The sequence below is a fragment of the Elephas maximus genome, chromosome 7 (assembly GCF_024166365.1).
Source record: "Elephas maximus indicus isolate mEleMax1 chromosome 7, mEleMax1 primary haplotype, whole genome shotgun sequence".
In the NCBI taxonomy this organism is placed as follows: Eukaryota; Metazoa; Chordata; class Mammalia; order Proboscidea; family Elephantidae; genus Elephas; species Elephas maximus.
Genome location: NC_064825.1, coordinates 89,297,654 through 89,320,643, shown reverse-complemented (window position 1 = coordinate 89,320,643; position 22,990 = coordinate 89,297,654). Strand labels below are relative to the sequence as shown.

The 22,990-nt window shown below is 40.7% G+C and overlaps 1 protein-coding gene across 1 annotated transcript in view; it reads right to left on the bottom strand.

Annotated features, from left to right (window-relative positions):
• Positions 1-20,764, bottom strand: part of CAPRIN1 (cell cycle associated protein 1) — a 38,602-nt gene extending 17,838 nt beyond the window's left edge. The window contains exons 1-6 of the mRNA XM_049890872.1: positions 20,576-20,764; positions 19,828-20,037; positions 4,068-4,130; positions 3,871-3,957; positions 724-962; positions 552-634 (exon numbers count right to left, since the gene is read on the bottom strand). Coding sequence (XP_049746829.1) covers positions 552-634; positions 724-962; positions 3,871-3,957; positions 4,068-4,130; positions 19,828-20,037 — 682 coding nt within the window. The 5' untranslated portion in view covers positions 20,576-20,764. The remainder of the gene's footprint in view (positions 1-551; positions 635-723; positions 963-3,870; positions 3,958-4,067; positions 4,131-19,827; positions 20,038-20,575) is intronic.
• Between the last annotated feature and the right edge of the window lie 2,226 nt (positions 20,765-22,990).

Here is a 22,990-nt window from a genome sequence, read left to right as displayed (position 1 = left end):
CTCTGGCACGCATGGGCTCACCATGAGTCAAAATCAACTTGATGGTGCCTGGCTGCTGGTTATCTAGTACCAGTAACTCTGGTAAGTCAATTTGGTGCTATTTGTCCACTTCAAGCAGAGTAAGCTATACAATGAAACCTGTGAGAGTCGGAACAACGGGACTGCCTTGTTTTTGAGTCTTGTTAAGTTTTCCACCTTTGATAGGGTGCAGTCTTACACTTTTCTATCACTATTAGTAGAAAACATTTTTGTTTTCCTTCTGGGACAAGTTTCCGCCTTACACAAGTTCCAGCTTTCGCAAATTTTACTGTATATAAACCCATGTTAAATTAACACTCTCACCTTCACCAATTTTTGGTTGGTTGTTGGTATTTTGATTTGCATACAACATACAGACAGGTGGGGATAAGATACTAAAATGAAATAGACCAAAATATAAACAGTAGATGAATTTATACACTTTTAAACTTTCTTCAATTAACATCACTTTTAAACAGGAAAACTATTTTTAAGATTCTTAGTTATAAAATCAAAGTATCAATGATACTCACAGGTTGTGCCACACACAGATTTTTCTTTGCCTTCCAGCAAGTCCCACAGGTGAACAGAGGCATGTTCATACTGCTCATTCAATCTTGTAAAAATAATCAAATAGGTAATTATCTTTTCAGTTGTCAATTTAAGGTGGTATTTAGAAATTACTATTATCAAGTATCTCTATACCTCAAGCTCATGTCCCGTTCAGGGTCCACTAACTTATAGAATTCATCCAACAATGACAATTCGTCTTCAGACAATATCGGCACTCCATTCAAACCTTGTTTCAAGTCAGTTCGCACATCCTCATCTCCCAATTTGTCCAAAACGTACTGCAGCTCAAGTACAGTTTTTAAACGTTTCTGTTCAGCTTCTTCTCGCATAAGCTGTTCCCGACGTGCTGTCTTCTTTATTGTTTTTTGAATCTAAAAAATGAATACAAAGATAAGACACCAAAGTGAGATTTATAAAACTCCTTTAGTTCAATTTCAGATAGGGTGTAAATAAGACAGATTTCACTGAGTTAGCTGTGGCCCTCTTACACAAGATGATGATTCCCAACTTATAAAAGAAGTTTTAAGAACATGATCCATTTTAAGCAGTTTTTATAAATTCAGAACATACCTTTCCCTTGAAGGTATTACACGACTGAAAAGTTACAGATGAAATGATGTTTTTGGGTCTTGCTTTAAAATAATCCAGCAGACACGGGGTGCAAGGGAGTAGATACAGGTATAGATGAAATATGACTGGCCATGAGATAACTAGGTATGGTACATGAGAGTTCATTATATCCTTTTCTCTAGTTTTCTACGTTTGAAAATTTCCATAACAGTATAAAAACCATAAATTAAAAGAATTATTTTATAAATGCTAACCTAATAAAGAGAAACCCAACCATAACCACAATGAAATTTTACCTGTTAGTATCTCCCTCAATAGGAAATGGTCCAAAGTTTTAACTTAAATACTTAATACTGGCTCTCAAGGAGATGCTGAAACCTACCACTGGCCCCCTCTCTCCAAACAATCCATGGCTGCTATAATAAAGGTAATTCAACATACTGGAAATAAAAACTAAATTTTTTTTTTTTTAAATGAGAAAGAGAATGCTGGTCGAGAAAAAGGAGATTGCAGCAAAAGATACAGAAAAGCCACGAATGAATGTATTTTTCTCACTATTTTCTTCCCTGGAAAGGTGGAAGGGAGAGCACATCAGCCAAATTCCAAATATTTCTTTCTTGCTTTCTCATGTCAAACACCAAGAGTGTGGAGACAAAGAAAAGTCAGTCTTTCCAACAGCCAAGGAAGTGTTTTCCTTCCCACCTTATCCTAGCCTCACTGGGATGAAGTGAAACAGAGAAAACTGAGACTGAGACATATGATGAAACTTACACTAAAGGGAGAAATGGGGAAGGGAGACCTAGATCTGAGAGGAATGATTAAGGCTAAAATAACAAGGAAAATCTATAATGGCAGCAGAAAGAGTAATAGAATAGATTATATCTTAATAATAAATGGCAAGTGAATAGTATTCATGAGCAGGGAAATGAAATCACTCTAAGCTAGGATGGTCAGGGAAGTGTTAAAGAAGTGACATATACTCCTAAAATGGATAAGCTTTAATCTTGGAGACAGAAGGGCAGCTTAAGGGTAGGAAGGGCTTTATACATAGCTGGAAGCAGAAAACCAAAAAAACACTACAGGAAGAAAGGCAGAAATATGAAAGAAGTCAGGAAATCAAAAGAAGTAAGATAATAAAGTCACTTTGGATGAAGTGACCAGTACCAGTAGGGAAGAAGGTCAAACCTAGAAAAGGTAGAGGAGCTGGACTGAAGCTCTTCAATGCAAAAACAAAAAAAATGTGTTTAAATACTGTGGAAAGCCCCCCAGAGGATCAGAGTTAAATAAAAGAACTGCCAACGAAGTTAAAAATCCAGAGAAAAGTTGCTGAAAAAAGAAGCAAAGGATGTACAATAATTTCATTTACGGTGACAGTAGCATCAGAATTAGATGCTGTACTAAATTGTATAGAAATTTTGCTTCCTATGACCCATATTTTAAAAAAAGAAAGAAACTGGGCAGAGTTCATCAAGCCTGAGGCTCTGACCCAATATAAGTGGAACAAATCCCTACCTGGGTATGAATTAAATTTCCTTTTCTCCATTTTTAGGCAAATCATCAAGTTTTTCAATCTTTAATTAAATATAATAAGTAACAGCAATTTAAATGCTTGAAATATTATCAGTTACACATCAAAACTGTTTGAAGCACAAACTTATGAGGGAGGTACTTTAAATATTAGAAAACTGAGAGAAGTAATTCATCCAAGGTCATACGACCTTTTACTAAGTGAAAGTGGCAGAATCAGAATTTAAATCTAAGCAGTCTTGTTTCAAAGTCACAATGCTTATCTCTGTGCTATACTGTCTCTGATCATATAAAATTGCTTTGTCTATTCATTTCACCAAATCAGAGGCAACTTTACATTTCGATGTTAGCCTTTCTCCAAATAAGAGACACTTATTCAAAAGACTGAAAGTAGCATTGGTGGTGCAAGGGTTAAGCACTCTGCTAACCAAAAGGCTGGGGGTTCGAAAGCACCCAGCAATTCTGTGGAAGAAAGATCTGGCAGTCTGCCCCCATAAAGATTACAGCCTAGAAAACCCTCAGAGGCAGTTCTTATCTGTCACATGGGGGTCAGTATGAGTTGAAATTGATGCAACTGCATCTAATAACATTCAGAAGGTTAATTTTCTGGACGCAACTTTCAGCAAGTTATTTGAAATTATTTTTAATTTTCCTCCTGTTCCCAAAGGCTTTTTTGTCACATCAAAAAGTATCTGGGAAATATCCACCAGTTTGTTAGATCAAGAGTTAATAAAGTGCAATATATCAGCCTGCCATATCCCTTAAAGTTCCTAATGAAGAGGGGTCACCAATTATAAAGACAAGCCTTTTTACTCTGTTAATGGAATTGTAAGACAGTCATCTGGCATAAAGGAATATATGGAAAATAAACACCCACCAACTTAATACATATATCTTTGCACAGCTCATTTTTTAAACCAATGAAATCTTCATGGTAACTATTATACATCTATCATATCTGAAACTCTGTCCTTTTAAAAGACACCTTTCAGATGTGACATTAAGCTTTACAAGAATTGGAAGGCATTTTAGATATAACTGAGTCCAATTCTCACTTTTCAGGTAATTTAACTGAGGTGCAGAGAGCTTACCAATGGTAATGCAGACTAAAACCCAAAGAAACAACAAAACTTTCCCTAAATTTTTAATACTGCATTAACACATATACCATCTTTTACTTACATCTTGACTTAATGCCATGAAACTCCTCTGCAATTCTTTTGCAAATTCCAAGTTATTTGTGACTTCCTGGTACTTAGATACTGCATCCTAAAGTAATAAAGACAGAACCCAATTATTACTGTAAGCACTACCACAAAATTAATATTCTTATTTAAAATGGTGAGCATAAAATCTCTAATAAAATATAACATCTTTACCAACTGATCTTGATTAAGCCTTTCCCCTTTGTTCATTCGTTCCTGGTAATCATCAAGCTTGCCCTAGTTTTAAAGAAAAAAAAAAGAATTATAATCCACATTGACAGTATACACCAGTTTAACCATCCTAATATGACAAAACTCACACAATTCTCAAAGTTTGTCTCAATTTTTTCCTCAAATATACTTTTTAGACATACTCCAGTTAATTAGCACATTAAAATACCTCAGTAAGTTTCATTAATAGTGAACTAAGAAATTAATTTTAATACTCCAAACATGCTGAATGATACCAAATATTGTAAACCAATGACACAACGTCGCTTATTCTTTACGTCTCGCAGAAAAGGTATGCATCAGATGGGCAAGTCACATGTTCCCACGTATATGGGTGAGGGCCACACCTTGCTGAGATTCTGTTTATTCCCCAAGTGAACATATCAGGTATTTGCAAAGTGCTAAATTTTATAAAACAGAAGTAGACAATAATCTTTAATCTATTAACACCAAGGAAAGGGTAACCATTGTGAAAGATGGGCAAAAACAAATTCAAACACTAGCTCTGCACAAGTTTATAAAATATAGCCCCCACCTCACAAGAATTCACGTGACTAGGTGGTATAAAAAGTTTGTTTTTCCTGAACAAAACCACGAACATATAGTCTTTATGCACCTCCTCATCCATTATTCTTAAACAACATGAGATACTGTCAGGCTACCCACTCCCCTATGGGCAGTACACCAGGCAGGTTTTGCTTTACTTTCTCACAAATGTCGTTAAATGTACAGTGAATAGAAGTAGAAAATTAACCTCTGCTTTAAGGTCATTTTTTTCCTAAGATAAAGAGGTTTCCCAGGCTACTACTATCAGATAAGACCCAAAGGGCAAGATATTCAGGTAAGGCAACACATTCAAGAGTTTAATTATTGCTGTTAACGGCTGTGGGGGGATGCCAAATAAGTAGAAACCTAAATTAAGGGTAAAAAAAGTTAAACCAAGCCAATAAATTGTAAACATACATAGTTCCTTATCCTTACCGATAATTCACGAAAGAAACAAAATACAAACGAATGTTGTCATAAAGGGCATGCAGAGTCACAGAAAGAAGTTAAAAAGCAATGCTAGCATAGTTCCTTTTAGGTCAAATGATCCATTTTCTGCTTACATGACCATTCTACCCTAAACTGAAAAGTCTATCACAATTTCTTATTCATATTGGAGGTAAATAAAACCAAGATAACCATTAAAGGCTGATGAAAGTATCCAATTTTAGTCTTAGGTGAACTATTTCACACCATCAACAAGCCTCCAGCTGAACAGGAGGTATAAAGTGCAAGTCTATTTCTTGAAAAAAACCAAGTTTTTTTTTACACTGATCTGGCAGCCCTAACCCAAGTACAAAAGATCTGCTCAATGACCTCCGAACATTCTGAAGAGCAACAAAGTACATTTCATTCACTTACTAGGCGTTTTTTCTTTTAGTAACTAAAAAACTAAATTTTAAGATTTGCTTTTAATTTATAACTTAGAATACTCCAAAATACTACAGTCAGAATTCCTTTATTTACAATTTACTGATAATAGAAGATCTGTGGACAGAAGAAACCCCACTGCCATCATCGATTCCAACTCACAGCAACCCTACAGGATAGAGTAGACCTGCCTCATAAAGTTTCCAAAGCTGTAATCCATACGCAAGCAGACATCTTTCCCCCACGGAGCTTCTGGTGGGTTCGAGCTGCCAACCTTTCACAGTTAGCGGCTGAGTGCTTTAACCACTGTGCCACCAGGGCTCCTAATGGGGGGAGGCTCTAAAATTCAGTGGTAGTACCATTAAAATTCTTGACTGGCATAGAAAAACTACTATAGCTTATAAAAAAAAAAATACCTTGCATTTATTGTATTTCCCTTTTTTCCCCTATATTACACGCTTTTCAAAAAAAAATTCATCAATATACAGTAAGCATACATGGAGCCCTGGTGGCACAATACTTAAGTGCTCAGCAGCTAAACTGAAAGGCCAGCAGTTCAAACCCACAAGTGGCTCTGTGGGAGAAAAAACCATCTGCTCCCATAAAGATCAGGGCCAAGGAAACGTACAGGGCAGTCCTAAACTGTCCTATACAGTTTGTTATGAGTCGGAATCGATCTGATGGCACACAACAAGCATACTGTATATCCTCCATGGGTTAGTTTTACATACCTTATCTTACTGCTGTTACTTAACGTCTTAAGAACTTAAAACATACATGCCAATCAAAATAGATATTACATCCAGTTCCTAAAAACATGCCTGTGAAATATATGAATATAAATCTGAAAAGATAAAACAAAAACAAAAAAAAATGCTAAGATTGGCAGAATTATGGTGGATCTTTTTTCCTTTTGCCTTGTATACTTAAATACTCTGTAATGAACACAGTTTGTATAACAAAAACAACTAGAATTCCAGATTTCAGGATATTATCAAGACTTTCACCTATAATAATCCTTGTGTATGAACACCATCCTAGAATAGAAAAGCTCTAGTTTTTTATACAACAGCAAAGTTAGTATTTATCCAACACACATTAAAAAAAAAAAAAAAACCCCAATGGCAAATTACATTTCCCATGCTCATCTAAAGACTTCACCAAAAGGGCAAAAAGATTACCTACAGACTAGGAAAAAGTTTTTAGCTATGACATTTCCAATCAGCCCCTGGTCTCTAAAATCTACATGATGATGCAAAAACTCAACTATAAAAAGACAAATAACCCAACTAAAAAACGGGCAAAAGATATGAACAGACAATTCACTAAAGACGACATTCAGGTCGCTAACAGATACATGAGGAAATGTCCACAATCATTAGCCATTACTAGAGAAATGCAAATCTACAATGAGATTCCATCTCACTCCAACAAGGCTGGCATTAATCCAAAAAGCACAAAATAATAAATGTTGGAGAGGTTGTGGAGAGATTGGAACACTTATACACTGCTGGTGGGACTGTAAAATGGTACAACCACTTTGAAAATCAATTTGGCACTTCCTTAAAAAGCTAGAAATAGAACTACCATATGATCCAGCAATCCCACTCCTTGGAATATATCCTAGAGAAATAAGAGTATTTACAGGAACAGATATGCATACCCATGTTCACTGCAGCACTGTTTACGACTGCAAAAAGACAGAAGCAACCAAGGTGCCCATCAACCGATGAATGGATAAATCAATTATGGTATATTCACACAACGGAATACTACGCCTCGATAAAGAACAGTGAGGGATCTGTGAAACACTTCGTAACGTGGAGGAATCTGGAAGTGAAATTAGTCAGTTGCAAAAGGACAAATATTATAAAAGACCATTATTACAAGAACTCAAGAAATAGTTTAAACAGAGAAGAAATGGTTACGAGAGGGGGGAGGGAGGGTAATAGATATGAACTACATTAGATGAAGGGAAAGACAACACACAATACAGGAGAGATCAGCACAATTGGGCTAAATCAAAAGCAAGGAAGTTTCCTGAATAAACTGAATGCTTCGAATGCCAGCTTGGCAGGGGTGGGAGTTTGAAGACCATGGTTTCAGAGGACATCTAAGTCAACTGGCGTAATAAAACCTATTCAGAAAACATTCTGCATCCCACTTTGGAGAGCGGCATCTGGGGTCTCAAACACTAGCAAGCATCCATCTAAGATGCAACAATTGGTCTCAACCCACCTGGACCAAAGAAGAATGAAGAACACCAAGGATACAAGGTAATTACGAGCCCAAGAGACACAAAGGGCCATGTAAACCAGAGACTACATCAGCCTGAGACCAGAAGAACTAGATGGTGCCCGGCTACACCAATGACTGCCCTGACAGGGAACACAACAGAGAATCCCTGAGGGAGCAGGAGAGCAGTGGGATGCAGACCCCCAATTCTCGTAAGAAGACCAGACTTAATGGTCTGACTGAGACTAGAAGGACCCCAGTGGTCATGGCCCCCAGACCTCCTGTTGCCCCAGGACAAGAACCTTTGCCAAAGCCAACTCTTCATACACGGATTGGACTGGACAATGGGATAGAACAAGATGCTGGTAAAGAATGAGCTTCTTGGATCAAGCAGACACCTGAGACTATGTTGGCATCTCCTACCTGGAGGGCAGATGAGAGGGCAGGGGGGTTAGAAGCTGATGGAATGGACACGGAAAGAAGAGAGTGGAGGGAAGGAGCAGGCTGTCTCATTAGGGGCAGAGCAATTAGAAGTATATAGCAAGGTGTATATAAATTTTTATATGAGAGACTGACAAGATTTGTAAACTTTCACTTAAAGCGCTATAAAAATTTTTTAAAAAATAAAAAATTACATTTCCCAAAGATGGCTACATCTGTGGTCCCAAATTCTCTTCAACAATGTGACCTAGGCACTCCCCCCATTAAGAACTAGGCCAATTCCCCTGCCCTTGTATCTGTATGGGCTTACGATTTCTTCAATCAACAGTGTACAGTGGAACGGATGCAGTATGACTTCCAAGGCAGAGTCATGACAAGAACACATCTCTGCCTTGTTTGTTTCCTACTGAAACATTAGCACTGAGAGTTCACAGCCATCATATAAAGTCCAATTACCCTGAGGTAGCCATGCTGTGAGGAAGCCAAGTCACATGGAGAGGCCACATGTTGAAGAGCTCTGAGTAAGTGAGCCTTCGTCTTCCCAGCTGAGGCCCCAACCATCATGGAGCAGAAACCAAGCCCACTTTGTGCCCTGTCTGAACCCCTGACCCATGACAATCCTGTGTGCAACGGCACAAAACACTGCCTGGTGTCCATGGAATCTGAGCAGAGATCTGTTAGCCAAGTCCCCACACCAAGTATTATCAGCATCAGGTGGGAACTTGTTAAAAATGTAAATCCTAAGACCTACTGAAAGAGAAACTCTACAGGTGAAGCCCAGCAATTGGTGCTTTAACAACCACTCTGGGTGATTCTAATAATGCATAAGCTTGATCAACAATGATCAGATCAAATACACTGTGTCACGGATTGAATTATGCCTCCCAAAAAATGTGTGTATCAATTTGGTTGGGCCACGATTTCCAGTACTGTGTGGTACTGTCCTCCATTTTGTAATTGTAATTTTATGTTAAAGAGGATTACTGTGGGACTGTAATATCCTTACTAAGGTCACATCCCTGGATCCAATGTAAAGGCAGTTTCCCTGGAGTGTGGCCTGCACCGGCTTTTATCCTGTAAGAGATAAAAGGAGATGAATGCAAGCAGAGAGTGGGGGGCCTCATACCAACAAGATAGCAGTGCTGGGAGCAGAGCGTGACCTTTGGACCCAGGGTCCCCCAGGGAAATGCTCCTAGTCCGGGGAAGGATCGATGAGAAGGCCAACAGAGAGAGAAAGCCTTCCTCTGGAACTGATGCCCTGAATTTGGACTCGTAGCCTACTAGACTGTGAGAGAATAAATTTCTCTTTGCTAAAGCCATCCAATTGTGGTATTTGTTATAGCAGCACTAGATGACTAAGACACTTTGTAATGCCCTTATCATAATGAGTCTAGTAAAACCTGAAAATAAGAAATTATTCTGAGTCAAACATCTGATAAAAAATTTTGGGCCTTAAAACTATTACATGGCAGCCTCAGTTTGGAAATAAGCTGTCTAAAGGTTTAGCTTTAAACAAGTCAGAAAACTTGTCGAATGGTAGTTTGGTTTCTAGACCAACTTGTAAGTCTACTTAACCTAGTAACTTTAAGGAAAAGCAAAGATCTATTTATGACCTGAACACTCTCTAGGATGCTGTTAGGAAAACAGCAACTTTTTTCCAGGAGGGAAAGGTGACCACCGCTCATTCATCAATACTTTTTGTTAAGTCTTGCATGGTGGGCTGAAGCCTCAGAAGTTTAGAGTGTTTTACTAGTAAACTCAATGAATGCCAAAATTTGTACTAGAACCCGAAAGTCTCTTAGGACAATAAATTGATCTAATTTTCTACTTTTCAAAACAAAGGTACCTTGCCATAGCTTGCAATCCCAGCTCACTCCTGAGTAGTATTTCACGATAAGGAAAAGGATATGGTACCCACATTTGATCTCAATCTCTGAAAAAGTTGTTGTCAGGTGCCCTCAAGTCGGTTCCAACTCACAGCAACCCTATGAACAACAGAACAAAACATTGCCTGATCCTGCGCCATCCTCACAATCACAGTTATACTTGAGCCCATGGTTGCAGCTACTGTGTCAATCTATCTCGTTGAAGGTCTTCCTTTCTTTTTTGCTGACCCTCTACTTCACCAGGCATGTTGTCCTTCTCCAGGGACTGATCCCTCCTCTGAAACAATATTATCAAAGTGGCTTCATCCCTATTGTCATATTCTATTTAAATCTGCTCCCGCAAGTCGATTCCAACTCACAGCAACCCTACAGGACAGAGTAGAACTGCCCCATAGAGTTTCCAAGGCTGTAAATCCTTAGGGAAGTAGGCTGCCACATCTTTCTCCAGCACAGCAGCTGGTGGGTTCAAACCACCAACGATTTGGTTACCAGTTGAGTGCTTAAACACTGTGTTACCAGGGCTCCTTAAATTAAGAAAATTATCCATTTGCAGATAAAATTTGCAAGATGAACTAAGTCAATATATTAAAAAAGACTTGCTTATCTCACTGACTCATCTAACATTAACAAATGGGAGGAAAAGGGATCCAGACAGTTTTGTTCTTCCCTTACTTATCACATAGCTCTTCTTTAAACTAACATATATACCCAAAACCAAACCCACTGCTGTCAAGTCGATTCTGACTCACAATGAACTTATAGGACAGAGTAGAACTTCCCCATAGGGTTTCCAAGGTTGTAAATTTTTACGGAAGTAGACTGCCTCATCTTTCTCCCCACTGCTGGGTTCAAACCACCAACCTTTTGGTTAGCAGCCAAGTGCTTTAATCACTGCACCACCAGGCCTCCTTTCTATTACCTTGAAACTCAAGGTAGGGCCTCTTTTTCTACTACTAAGCATCCTAAGGTATATAGTAAAAACCCACTTATACCCATTCGTCAGCAAGATGAAAATCAGGCCATTTCTCTGAAGGGGAACCAGGGGTAGAGGTTTAAGTGACTGTACCTGTTGTTGCTGCATGCCACTGAGTCGATTCCAACTCCTAGTGACCCTATAGGACAGAGTAGAAATGCCCTATAGGGTTTCCTAGGCTGTAACCTTTACAGGATCAGATGGCCAAATCTTTTCTCCTGCAGAGCCACTGGTGGGTTTGAGTCATTGACCTTTTGGTTAGCAACCAAGTGCTTACTCGCTGCACCACCAGGCTCCTTTACCTAGTAGATGTCCAAAGACTAGTCATGTGGCACTGGGAAAAAATTACCCCAACAAGCATTGTCCAGTCCCACTCTTGCAGCTCTATCTCCTGTTCCTTTGTTGCTTATAATTGACAGTACTCACTATGTGACATGCAAATCTAAACTACCAGATAGCCAGCCCTACTACACACCTGTCTCCCTAACAATACCACGTTAGATTCCTACCATTGCTACATTTGATTTCTGCCTCTGTTTTCCTCCCTCCAAAGTATTATCATGCTGCTGAATCACAGTACATCTAGGTTTTCCATTCTTCCCAGATTCTTTCATCACCACCAAAGCTGCTTTATCGAAATGTGCAGCACTATGAGAAACCCCTGGTGGCGTCCTGGTTAAGACGTATGGCTGCTAACCAAAAGGTCAGCAGTTCAAATCCACCAGGTGCTCCTTGGAAACTCTATGGGGCAGTTCTGCTCTGTCCTATAGGGTTGCTGAGTCAGAATCGATGGCATTTGGTAAGGTTTAGTTAGGAGTACTGAAAATCTACAGAAAGACAAATGAGAGGCCTCTTTTCCTCTCAACTTCCCATCTCTTCAGTGGTCTTTCTAGGTATTATTTCAAGTTCCTTATCTCTACATTCCCCACTCTTCACCCAAAAACATCAGTTGCAACTTTGGCAGCTGTCTCCGATTCACCCCAGACAGTTCAACTGAGAATCAAAAGCTAGTAAAAATCACAGAAGACAGTAAAGGTAATCAGCAAAAATTTTACAATTGAGTACAGTCCATAAATGATCCATAACTGCTACCTTGAGATACAGGAAGCATGCTCATATATAGCAAAGTCTATCTTGTTCACAAAACAAAATATGTATTAAACAACGGGGACGGAGGGGGTGTTACCCTAACATCAAGAACCTAAGAGTTGTCCAACAATGAAACAGTCTTTCATTGAGAAATGAACATCCTACCAGGTCCTAGAAAACGAGTTACAGCAGAAACTGAACACCTGTCAGGAATGCTGGATTTACGAACGCTAATGGTAAAAGTTGGAGAAACTCATTAACAACCTGCGATATGCAAACAACACAACCTTACTTGGAGCACTTACCGATGAAAATCAAAGACTATGGCCTTCAGTGTGGATTATACCTCAACATAAAGAAAACAAAAACCTTCACAATTGGACCAATAAGCAACATCACTGACAACAACAAACAAAATATTAACGTCGTCAAAGATTTCATTTTACTTAGATCCACAATCAACACCCAAGCAAGCAGCAGTCGAGCAATCAAATGGCGTATTGCAACGGGCAAATGTGCTGCAAAAGACTTTTCTAAAGTGTTCAGAAGCAAAGATGTCACTTTGAGAACTAAGGTGCACCTGACCCAAGCCACATTTTCAACTGCCTCATATGCATACAAAAGCTAGAAAATGAATTAGGAAGATTGAAAAACTGATGCCTTTGCGTTACGGTGTTAGTGAGGAATACTGAGGATACCATGGACTGCCAGAGGAAAGAACAAGTCTGTCTCGGAAAAAGTACAACCACAGTGCTCCTTTTAAGACTCTGGACTTCATCTCACATACTTTGGACACGTTATCAGGAGGGACTAGTCCCTGGAGGAGTACATCATGCTTGGTAAGGTAGCAGGTCAGCGAAAAAGAGGAAAACCTTCAACGAGATGGACTAACACAGTGGCTGCAACAAAGAGCTCAAACACAGCAATGGCTGGGAGCATGGCGCAGGACTAGGCACTGTTTCTTCTGTTATACATAGATAGGGTCACTATGAGTTAGAAACTACTCGACTGCGCCTAACAATAGTAAAAGGGCGTTTAGTTAGACGTTATCTAAGGTTCTATTATAAAGTAATTTTGAAGCAGGAAGTAATCAGGAGTTTAACTTGACAAAACTTTTGTCCAATTAAAAAAAAAAGATAAACTATAGAAGTCCCTATTGCGTCACACGCTTAAATTATGCAGTTATCAATGAACGAATGGAAGCAACTGACTCTTAACTAGAAAGAGTTCTAGCACCACCTACTTTGAATTATATTCTTAAAAAGTCTAAAGCTTGTTGTATTTTAAAAAAAAAAAAAATTCAAATGATCATAGATAATCTTAAAAAACCCAAAACCCGTTGCTGTCGAGTTGATTTCAACTCACAGCGACCCTATAGGACAGAGTAGAACTGCCCTGTAGGGTTTCCAAGGAGCAACTTCGTGGATTCAAACTGCCGATCTCTTGGTTAGCAGCAGTAGCTCTTAACCACTACACCACCAAGGGTTTCCCATAATCTTAAAGGGTGTCTTAAATCATTAGTTGCTTAACCAGCCTACTCCTTAGGATGGGTCCTGTACAATGGAACGATTATACGCTGCCTTAGGAATTCAATGTAAGAAGGCATAGGACGTAATTTAAAATGGAAACCAATAGGTTTTTTTCAAATGGTTAATGTATGTTTTAGTTGTTTGTTTATTTAACAGTATTAGTTGAGGGAAATGCAATTAAATTTCTAATAATTTACAACTGGTCTAATACCAAGAACTATGTCCTCCTTCCTAACAAGTGCTAACTCTTCAGAAATCTTGCTTATACTACACAAATTTTAAAACAAGAGTATTGCACTTGCCCATTCATCAACTTTATTTACTTCAAAAAAGTAACATTTCAAGTAACAAAGTTCCCCCCCTCATGGGGGGAACTTTAGGGTTCTGTTGTGAAGTTACAAACATATCTATATAAAATATTTATCTAGCACACACCATGTGCGAGGCACAACAGAGTGATCTTACTAACAGTCCTTGCCCTCAAGGAGTTTACCACCAATTTAGAAAAACGCAGATAAGAACATAAGGCAATACATGAACCATCGACTACATCAACCTGAGACCAGAAGAACTAGATGGTGCCCAGCTACAACCCATGACTGCCCTGACAGGGAACACAACAGAGAACGCCTGTGGGAGCAGGAGAGCAGTGGGATGCAGACCCCAAATTCTCGTAAGAAGACCAGACTTAATGGTCTGACTGAGACTGGAAGGACCCCTGTGATCATGGCCCCCAGACCTTCTGTTGCCCCAAGACAGGAACCATTCCCGAAGCCAACTCTTCATACACGGATTAGACTGGACAGTGGGCTGGAGAGGGATGCTGGTGAGGAGTGAGCTTCTTGGATCAGGTGGACAATTGAGACTATGTTGGCATCTCCTGCCTGGAAGGGAGATGAGAGGGTGGAGGGGTTAGAAGCTGGCGAAAAGGACATGAAAAGATAGAGTAGAAGGAGAGAGCAGGCTGTCTCATTAGGGGGAGAGTAACTGGGAGTGTGAAGCAAGGTATACATGGGTTTTTGTGTGAGAGACTGACTTGATTTGTAAACATTCACTTAAAGTACAATAAAAATTACTTAAAATAAAAAACATAAGGCAATACAAAAATGTCAATAGGTACTGACAATAGATAATTCACGAAGTTAGAGGAAGCAGACACTAGTTGAGTATGGTCAATAAACAGTCTTTTCCTTTCCTCGGAAGTGTGAATTTTTAACTCTGCCCTGCGAAGTCTCTTTCACCCATGTTTTTACACTCATTTTATCCAACAGCAGCACTAGTATAGCTAGTGGGAGAAACAAGAAATGAGCTGAAGTCAAGAAATTTACAGATCCCGCTTTGGCTGAATTTCTCTTTTGCTACTCCCCTCATTCTCTATTGCATTCATACCATTGATTTCCCCCAGAAAAAAAAAAATCAATTACTGAAAAATATCCAGGAGTTTGGAATACAAAAATGAAGATGGAAAGTCTGTCACACCTCCTCCTTTTCTCTACTAGTAATGCTCTTCCCAAATTTTTCTGGCTTATGGCGTACTAAACTTTCGTAGAAACTAGCATATGTGCATTTGGGGCTTACCTAAGCATAAAAAAAACCTTCAGAGTTTAAACTTAAAAAGTTCATTTCATTACAATACGATGTCCCAAAGACACCTGATAGAATAGGACTTTACCTGTACTGCTACTCTTAGGACCATAACCTGGACAGCCCTCAAACACAAAGTAACAATGAGACATTGCTAACAATCTAATACGGAAAAATTGAAAACCGTTTTCTTTTGCATTCAGCTTTTTAAAATAGAGAAATTAAAAATTAAGGGTCTGAAGCAAAAGATTTAACTTGGTTCTACATGATCAGCTTAAATATGAAAAATTACATTCACGTTGCAGAGCATTAAAAATTCTAATTATTCCCATAAAACATTACAAGAGACCTTGGATATCACCCATTCTACCCGCTTCATTATTACATGAGCATATCAATTTTCTCTTCTGGAAAATGAACTCACTTAATTCTAAGATACTTTTAAGCTCTTAAAAATCTTGGATTCTTTAACAGTATGGTAATAAAATTAAGGCTGTGATAATATTGCTATATTTAACGCTGAATAAATAAAAATATTTATTTTTTAAAAAAGATGAAACATACTAATCTTACTTTTAAAAAAAAAAAATCTTACTTTTAGCTAGCCTTAAATATAAACTAAGAAACTTATAAAATTATGGCAAACTGTATGCTTATCTGTAAATCATACAAAGTGCATTCTAATTCAAATATCTACCAAATAGGAAGCATAAAAATAATTATAATTTGCCCAATTTAAACAACCCACTGATTTTAATATTCAGGATTCTATTCTCACCTCAGAAAAAAGTACCCAGATTATCTCATGAGGGAATTGTTAATTTACACAATTCACAACTTTTCCTTGTTAAATTCAGATTTTAAATACTCCCCGTCATACACACACACAAAGCAGAGGAAAACAGATTAAGCGTTATAGCTTTTTTCCCCATGACAAAGTGAATACTGAACAAAATAATCTTGTCCTCTGCAATGCAGAGGAATAGTCCTTGCAACCAATGGAAAAGCTAACACACCAGAAATCCTAAATGCCAAGAAAAACTTCAAATGCTAGCCCAAGAAAAGATTTACTTTTATAAAATAGTTAAGAATGTTTTTATTTCTTAACTCTTAACACCAAAATACTGCAATGAAAATTCTAAGCAAGGTACACTGCAAAGCTCTGGAAAGAACAAATGTTATCCTCTCTCACAACTACTGCATCCTTTTTCAGAATATTAAGTGAAAGATATATACAGCATAAAAAATAGAGACTTCAGGGAATAGTATGAAAAGTACTATATTTTGGCTATCAGTTCTGGTCACATATTGGTTACAAAGCTGTCAGGCTGTTTTGCCTTGAGCAAGAGAACACTGGTTAATCTTTTACCTACCAAAGTCGCTAGAGTCTAAATCTACAGTATTTATACAAACTAGGCAGTTAATCACTCAACTCAGTATTTGTACTTTTAGTCAGAGTTAAAAGATTTGTAAATGGAGTTTTACACTTGACTATCTTTATTATAACTGCATTTCTCTTCGCTAAGCACTCATGTTGTCTTTATAAGCACAAACTTCAAAAAACCACCAAGCCACTTACTTGCATTACATAATACGATCATATTTCAATGTTAAGCATATTCATTCTCACTGACCAAACCCTTAGCTTTCCTCTAGTAGCTCAAATTATGACAAAATTAACAACTTTAAAAAATAAAACACAATAAAATTGTTTCAATTCTTTATGTCTTAATATAAGTGATACTACATATCTACTATTAATTTTTGGCAAGATACTTGATTTTAGAATCTGTGGAAAAGGCATTTTGGTCCAGAAGGCTCCAATACGATCAGGTCAAGACTGAAATACAGCTCAAATATAAGACTTCAGGAACAGGAAATCCAGTGGTAAACTGCACCTTACTTTACTCCATTCATGTTTCTAAAAAGGTTCAAACCTGATTTGTAAAGCAAATTTTAGGCGCATTAGAAATGCTCACTCACTGCTGAAAAATGAATCAAAGCTAAATCCTTTCACACAGTAAATCATCATCTAGATACTGAAAAAAATTCAACTTAAACTAGAAACCAGATGTGCTTAATTTAGGAAAACACAAATACCCTGAGTTTCTCAAGAAGTAAAATGTATCATTCGAATAACACAGGTCACAACATTAGTACAGCCAACCCATTTTAACAAGTAGGTAGCTTAGTCTCCGGCTTATCAAAAAACCTCACTTAACTGTGACTTGACCTTTTCCCTGATGTCTAACACCCAAAATAGAGAAGGCAGAAATAAAGATATGAAATACATTTGTTACTTTGTGCAATTTGTTAAATCTTCTTCAGTCTATAATCTGTGTAATAATAAGTCCATTAGTCTCCCCTCAATATGAGTGGTACAGGTACCAATGTACAGTAATACACACATAAATGTGAGTGAACTGTCATGGTTCAGGCCCTCATGAGGCTTATAAACTTACTTCTATTTTTTCCAATACACTTCAACACTGGAATCTAAGAGTATCTCACAATTAGATTAGCTGTGTATCAATATCTGACTTTATCTTAGCCCTTATGAAGTATTAGTTTCCAATCATTAAAATATAAATGCCTATATTAAAATGTCTACATTTAAATATGACATCATTCATATTTATTTTCTGATTCCTATCCTAGACAAAAATGGAGTTTTCCTAGAAATTCTGAAAATTAAAGTATTTAAACATCAACCAGTTTGACAGCACTGTTTAGTGTTAGAGAAATTTTAAATACCCACGTTAGTCTCAATTCCAAACAGGGTAAGCAAAAACTGAATCACGTGGCACTCAGAAGACACTGGCATTGGGCATGCTTATTTTATTCTATATCTGAATATAGCTACCTTACATCCGAAATACTTCTGTCAATTTACTGATATTAATAAATTACCCCAATCACTTAAAACAAAACACTATTGTTTATTAATACAAAGGATTGGAAAAATTGAGAAATCTCCTAATTAGTCCATCTCTCAACTTCAAATAGTCCAAGAAATTCAATTAAAATTCCCTATGTTCAATACTGAAGGTGAAACTGGTAAGTATCAAATCTAAATGTTTGTTTCAAAACTCTTCAAAAATGTACATCAGTAAATAAGCAATTACAGCCATTAAGGCCTAAATATCACCAGTTATCTCCAACTTATTTTCCACAAACCAAATTTTAGTCCAAAAGTCACTATCTCAACATCTTAAATACCACTATTAAGTGGCTAGCTAAATATTTTAAGATTTGATTTCTGCAAAATTCAAGATGTTAAACAATAAACATGTACTAGGGGCAGACAAGCAGAAGTTATCCCACCAAAGTTACATTTTTTAAGGTAAAAGGCAAAAGTTAACATAATATTCAGACATAATCACTTCATATTTTGTGCTATCGGTTTGTTCACTTCCCACCTTCAAACTTGCTCAAGGCTGAATTATTCCCTCGGCCCAGGGCCTTTATACACACACACGTACGTCTCAGAGATGGTACACTGTCTGTGCTGAAAGCGTGGAACAAAAGACCGACTTCAAGATTTATCTTACCGTGTGTCCTAGAACGACTGACTATTGAATCCAAAAACGTTGTGGGTGTGGCTCGATGGGGGGGGGGGTCCGAGGGAGGCCTTCGGGGCGGCTGCCTGGCCTCAGCCCTCCCCCCTCTGCTTTCGCTTTGTGCTCACAATGCAGCTCCTGTAAAGCGCTTCCCTCTCCCCGCAGCCGCCGCCATGTTAGACGCTCTCTCCATGTGCCCAGAGACCTAGCGATCGCCTCAGTCTAACCCCGACCCTCCCCACCGAGTCTCAATCTTTGCAGTCTCCCCTCACCCCATTTTAAAATCCCCTAGGAACAAAAAAAAAAAAAATCACTGCAGAAATTCACCTCGAGTTCGCGTGGGGCGAAAGGTTCAGAGGGCACCCAGACAATTGAAACAAAGACAGAAACGTAGAGAAACCCCTGAGATTGGAGGTAGGAACAGCAAACAAACCCACTCAAAATGAGCCTACGGGAACAGCAATTCTAGTTTAAGGTTCTAAATACACTGCACTCTCAGGGAAGAAGAAAGGACACTGAGTAAGCGGAGTGGCCAGACCCCACGGCCGACAGCACAGGCCCCCCCCCCGCCCCCCGCCCCACGAGGCAGTCGGTTGGGCCCGGAGCCCCCCACCCAGGCCTCTTCACTCCTCCCGCTGGCCTCGCTAACGGACACAAGGAAACACCCAGTTAAGTCCTAGTTACACGCCCCCACCCATAACCATCCCACTCCCAAAGACCGGAAAGCTGGACCCACAGCAGGATGAGCAATCGAGGCCTAGGGGGCACCGCCGCCTCCGGGTCAGGTGACAAGCACCTCCTCTAAGACCCGTTTTCTGGGCACGAAACTGTTTACGGTGGTTACGGTGGGGAGGAAGGCGAGTGTAAGGGAACAGAGTGCTAGCGATGGGAAGAAGTGAAAGCTACCGCGATCTGGGTGGGCCCTGCCCGCTGGAGGAAGCGCCGAAGCCGGCCCGCATCGAACCCTCCCTTCCCCGCTAACTCTGGCACCTTTTTCTTCTCCAAGTTCCGGAGTTTCTTGTCGATCACCCCGAGAATCTGCTTCATGGCCTCGGTCTGGACAGCGCCGGTGCCGCTTACGGGGTGCTGAGACGCCGGCGCCGCTGCCCCGGCCCCTGCCTCGCTCCCGGAGGAACCCGACGGGAGTGGCGGTCCGGACGACTTGCTGCCGCTTCCGCTGTGGCTGGTGGCCGAAGGCATCTTTAGACCGTGAGAGAAGAAAAAGCGGGAGGAAAGAAAAGAGCGGCGAGTCAGGAGACGGACGGGGCGAGACGCGGGACAAAACGCGCAGCGGGCGGGAGGCTGCGCGAGCGGGTGGGGGAGGGGGCGGCGCGCGCCGCGAGGGCAGGAAGAGCCGGCGAGCGCGCGCGCGACCCGCCAGCCGGGCGCCCCGGGCCGCGCGCCGCCCCCTCCCCCCGCCGCCGCCAGGTGGGCCTGCCCGCCCGGGGCCACCGAGGCTCGCGCCGGGGGCGGGGCCTGGCGGCGCTAGCTGCCAACGGTCAGTGCAACGGTCCCCGCCGGGGCGGGCCGGGAACTCGTCGCCTTCTGAGAAAGGGAGGCAAGGGAAAGGTAGGGGCTAAGAGGCTGAGAAGGAGCGGAGAAAGCACTGGAAATGGCCGGGGGAGGGGAGACTTGGGGAGCAAGCCCCTCGCGAAGCTCCAGTCGATCCTGAGGTAAAGGACACTCAGGCGCAGCGGCCCTCTTCCGTTTCAGCGCTTCGTCCTGGGGTGGCGCTCACCGTGCGCGAGCAGAAGCCGCTGGAGTTCCCGAGTGGGCGGCTGAGGGGGCAAGGGTGGCGGTGCGTTCTGGGCAGTGTTGTGCGCTCCGTGGGCGTAGGCCGCTTCGCCCTGTCCCCGCTGCACCGAGAGCCGCTGCTAGTGAGGCGGAGAGCCGGGAGCGGGAGGGACTTAGCCAGCCTTCTGAGGCGGAGGGGGCGGGAGAAGCAGCTGGCGGGGGCCTTCGCGGCCGCTTGGGCTGCCCGACCCGAACGCCTGTCTGGCGGGGCCCGCCCGGTTTCCTCCCTGCCGGCCCCAAGCCCCTGCCCTGGTGGGCTGCAACTTCTCGCTGGTCAGGACGGCCCCGGGGAGGCTGATGGAGCGGCGTCTCGATTTTTTAGCGAAAACGAAGCTAGGGTCCTTCAGGCGAAGTCGCTTGACGCCCAAACGGGGACAATAGGTGTCAAGCAGCTGGATCTGGAGTTGGCGACTGCCCTGTGAAGCGCCCTTATTTTGGGGGGGAGGGGGCAAAGATTTCTGCAAGTAAGGGGTGCGTGGGGTGGGTGGTGCAGTCTCAGCCTCTAGAATTCCTTCTGTATGCAGAGCAAGCAAACTCCCACACCCCAAAAGATCTTTTGAGAATAGACCTAACTCGCCGCTCCCCCACAAAACAATCACAGTAGAAGAAGCTGGTATAAACATGATTGGTGACTTTTGTAAAGTCTTAAAACTTCAGGCTCATTAAAAATAATATTCAGCCACCCTAAGATGATATTTGTCCAATAACAACAATAACAACAAAAAAAAAAAACCATTGTTCTGACCCTATAGGACCGAGTAGAACTGCCCCCCATAGGGGTTCCAAGTCTGTAAATGTTTACAGAAGCTGACTGCCCCATTTTTCTCCCACATTCATCTGATAGGCCTGATTATTACCAATTACTGGCTTTTTTTTCCCTTTTGTTGTAGATTTACCCAAAACATGTGAGAGTGTTGAATGAAATATGTAGGTGCAGGTATATGTAGATACATAGACATAAATATTTTTTTCTCCATGAGAATTATTCCAGCCTTGTAATTAACCTATAGTGGGGTATGGACCCCAGAGCAGAAAAGGAGAAACCAAGTGTAGGAAGAAAATGTAGTAAAAGATAATTAGTGGAAAATTCAGCAACATAATATTGTCTGACAAGAGTAAATGACCAATTTATAATGTAAATTCCATGAAAAGGTTTTTAGAACAGGATTCTACCCGAACCACTATTCCTTGGGGGAATAAAATGAATAATACTGTCTGGCAACTGTTCATCCCTAGGGAGCCTGGAGAAACACAACAGCAGCCTCTGGTCTAACATATTCCAGTTAGCTACAAAGTCTTTATTAAAATATTTATTGAGCACCTTACAGTGCTAGGTGTAGTGGACAAAGCAAATACCTATATTCTCATGGAGTTTACATTTTAGGTGGGGGCAAGATTAAACATGCAATGAGATAGTGAAGTGGTAGAAAAATAAAAACAAGTTGGTCAATAGAAGCCTCATGGAGTGGCATTTGAGCCAAGACCAGAAGGAAGTGAGGGAGGAGGCCAATAATTATCTTGGAAGAATTTCCTAGGTAGAGGGAATACCAAGTGCCAAGATCTGAGAGTGAGCTTGGCGAGTTTAAGAGAACAGTGAGGTTGCAAGAAGGTCTAGAGCAGAGTAGAAGATGAGGTCAAAGACATAAACGGGGACCAGTGCTATAGGGACTGATGGGCCATTTTAAGGGCTTTAGTTTTTGCTGAGTGAAATGGGGAGTCACACCATGCATAGTTTCAAGCAGAGGAGTCACATGATCAACATCTGTTTTAAAGAAATTGCTCTTCTGCTGTCTAAAAAATTTACTGTGAATGTGCATTGGGGGTGGAGGAGAGGGCAAGAACAGAGTTTGGGATTCTGACTCATGGCAACCCCATGTGTGCAGAGTAGAACTGCTCTGTAGGGTTTTCAAGGCTGTGACCTTTTAGAAGCAGATCGCCAGGGCACTTAACAATTTGCACCACCCAGGGACCAGTTACCCTTTGCTGTCGATTCCAACTTGTAGCGACCCTATAGGACAAAGTGGAACCGCCCCATAGAGTTTCTGAGGAGCAGCTGGTGGATTACAACTACCAGCCTTCTTGCTTAGCAGCCGTAACTTGCCTTAGCTCTTAACAACTGCACCACCAGGGCTCCATTAGGAGGCTATTAAAATAATCCAGCCCGTGGATGGTGGTGGCCAGGGTCAAGGTATAATCAGGAAGGTAGTGACAAATGTCTGGATTTTTTATCCAGTGCGATAGTAAGAGATATCAGAGTTGACCTACGATTATTCAAAGATTTAAGCACTTACACTGTGTTTAACAATATTCTAAGCATTATACTAGGCCTACCCACTGCTGTGGAGTTGATTCTGAGTCA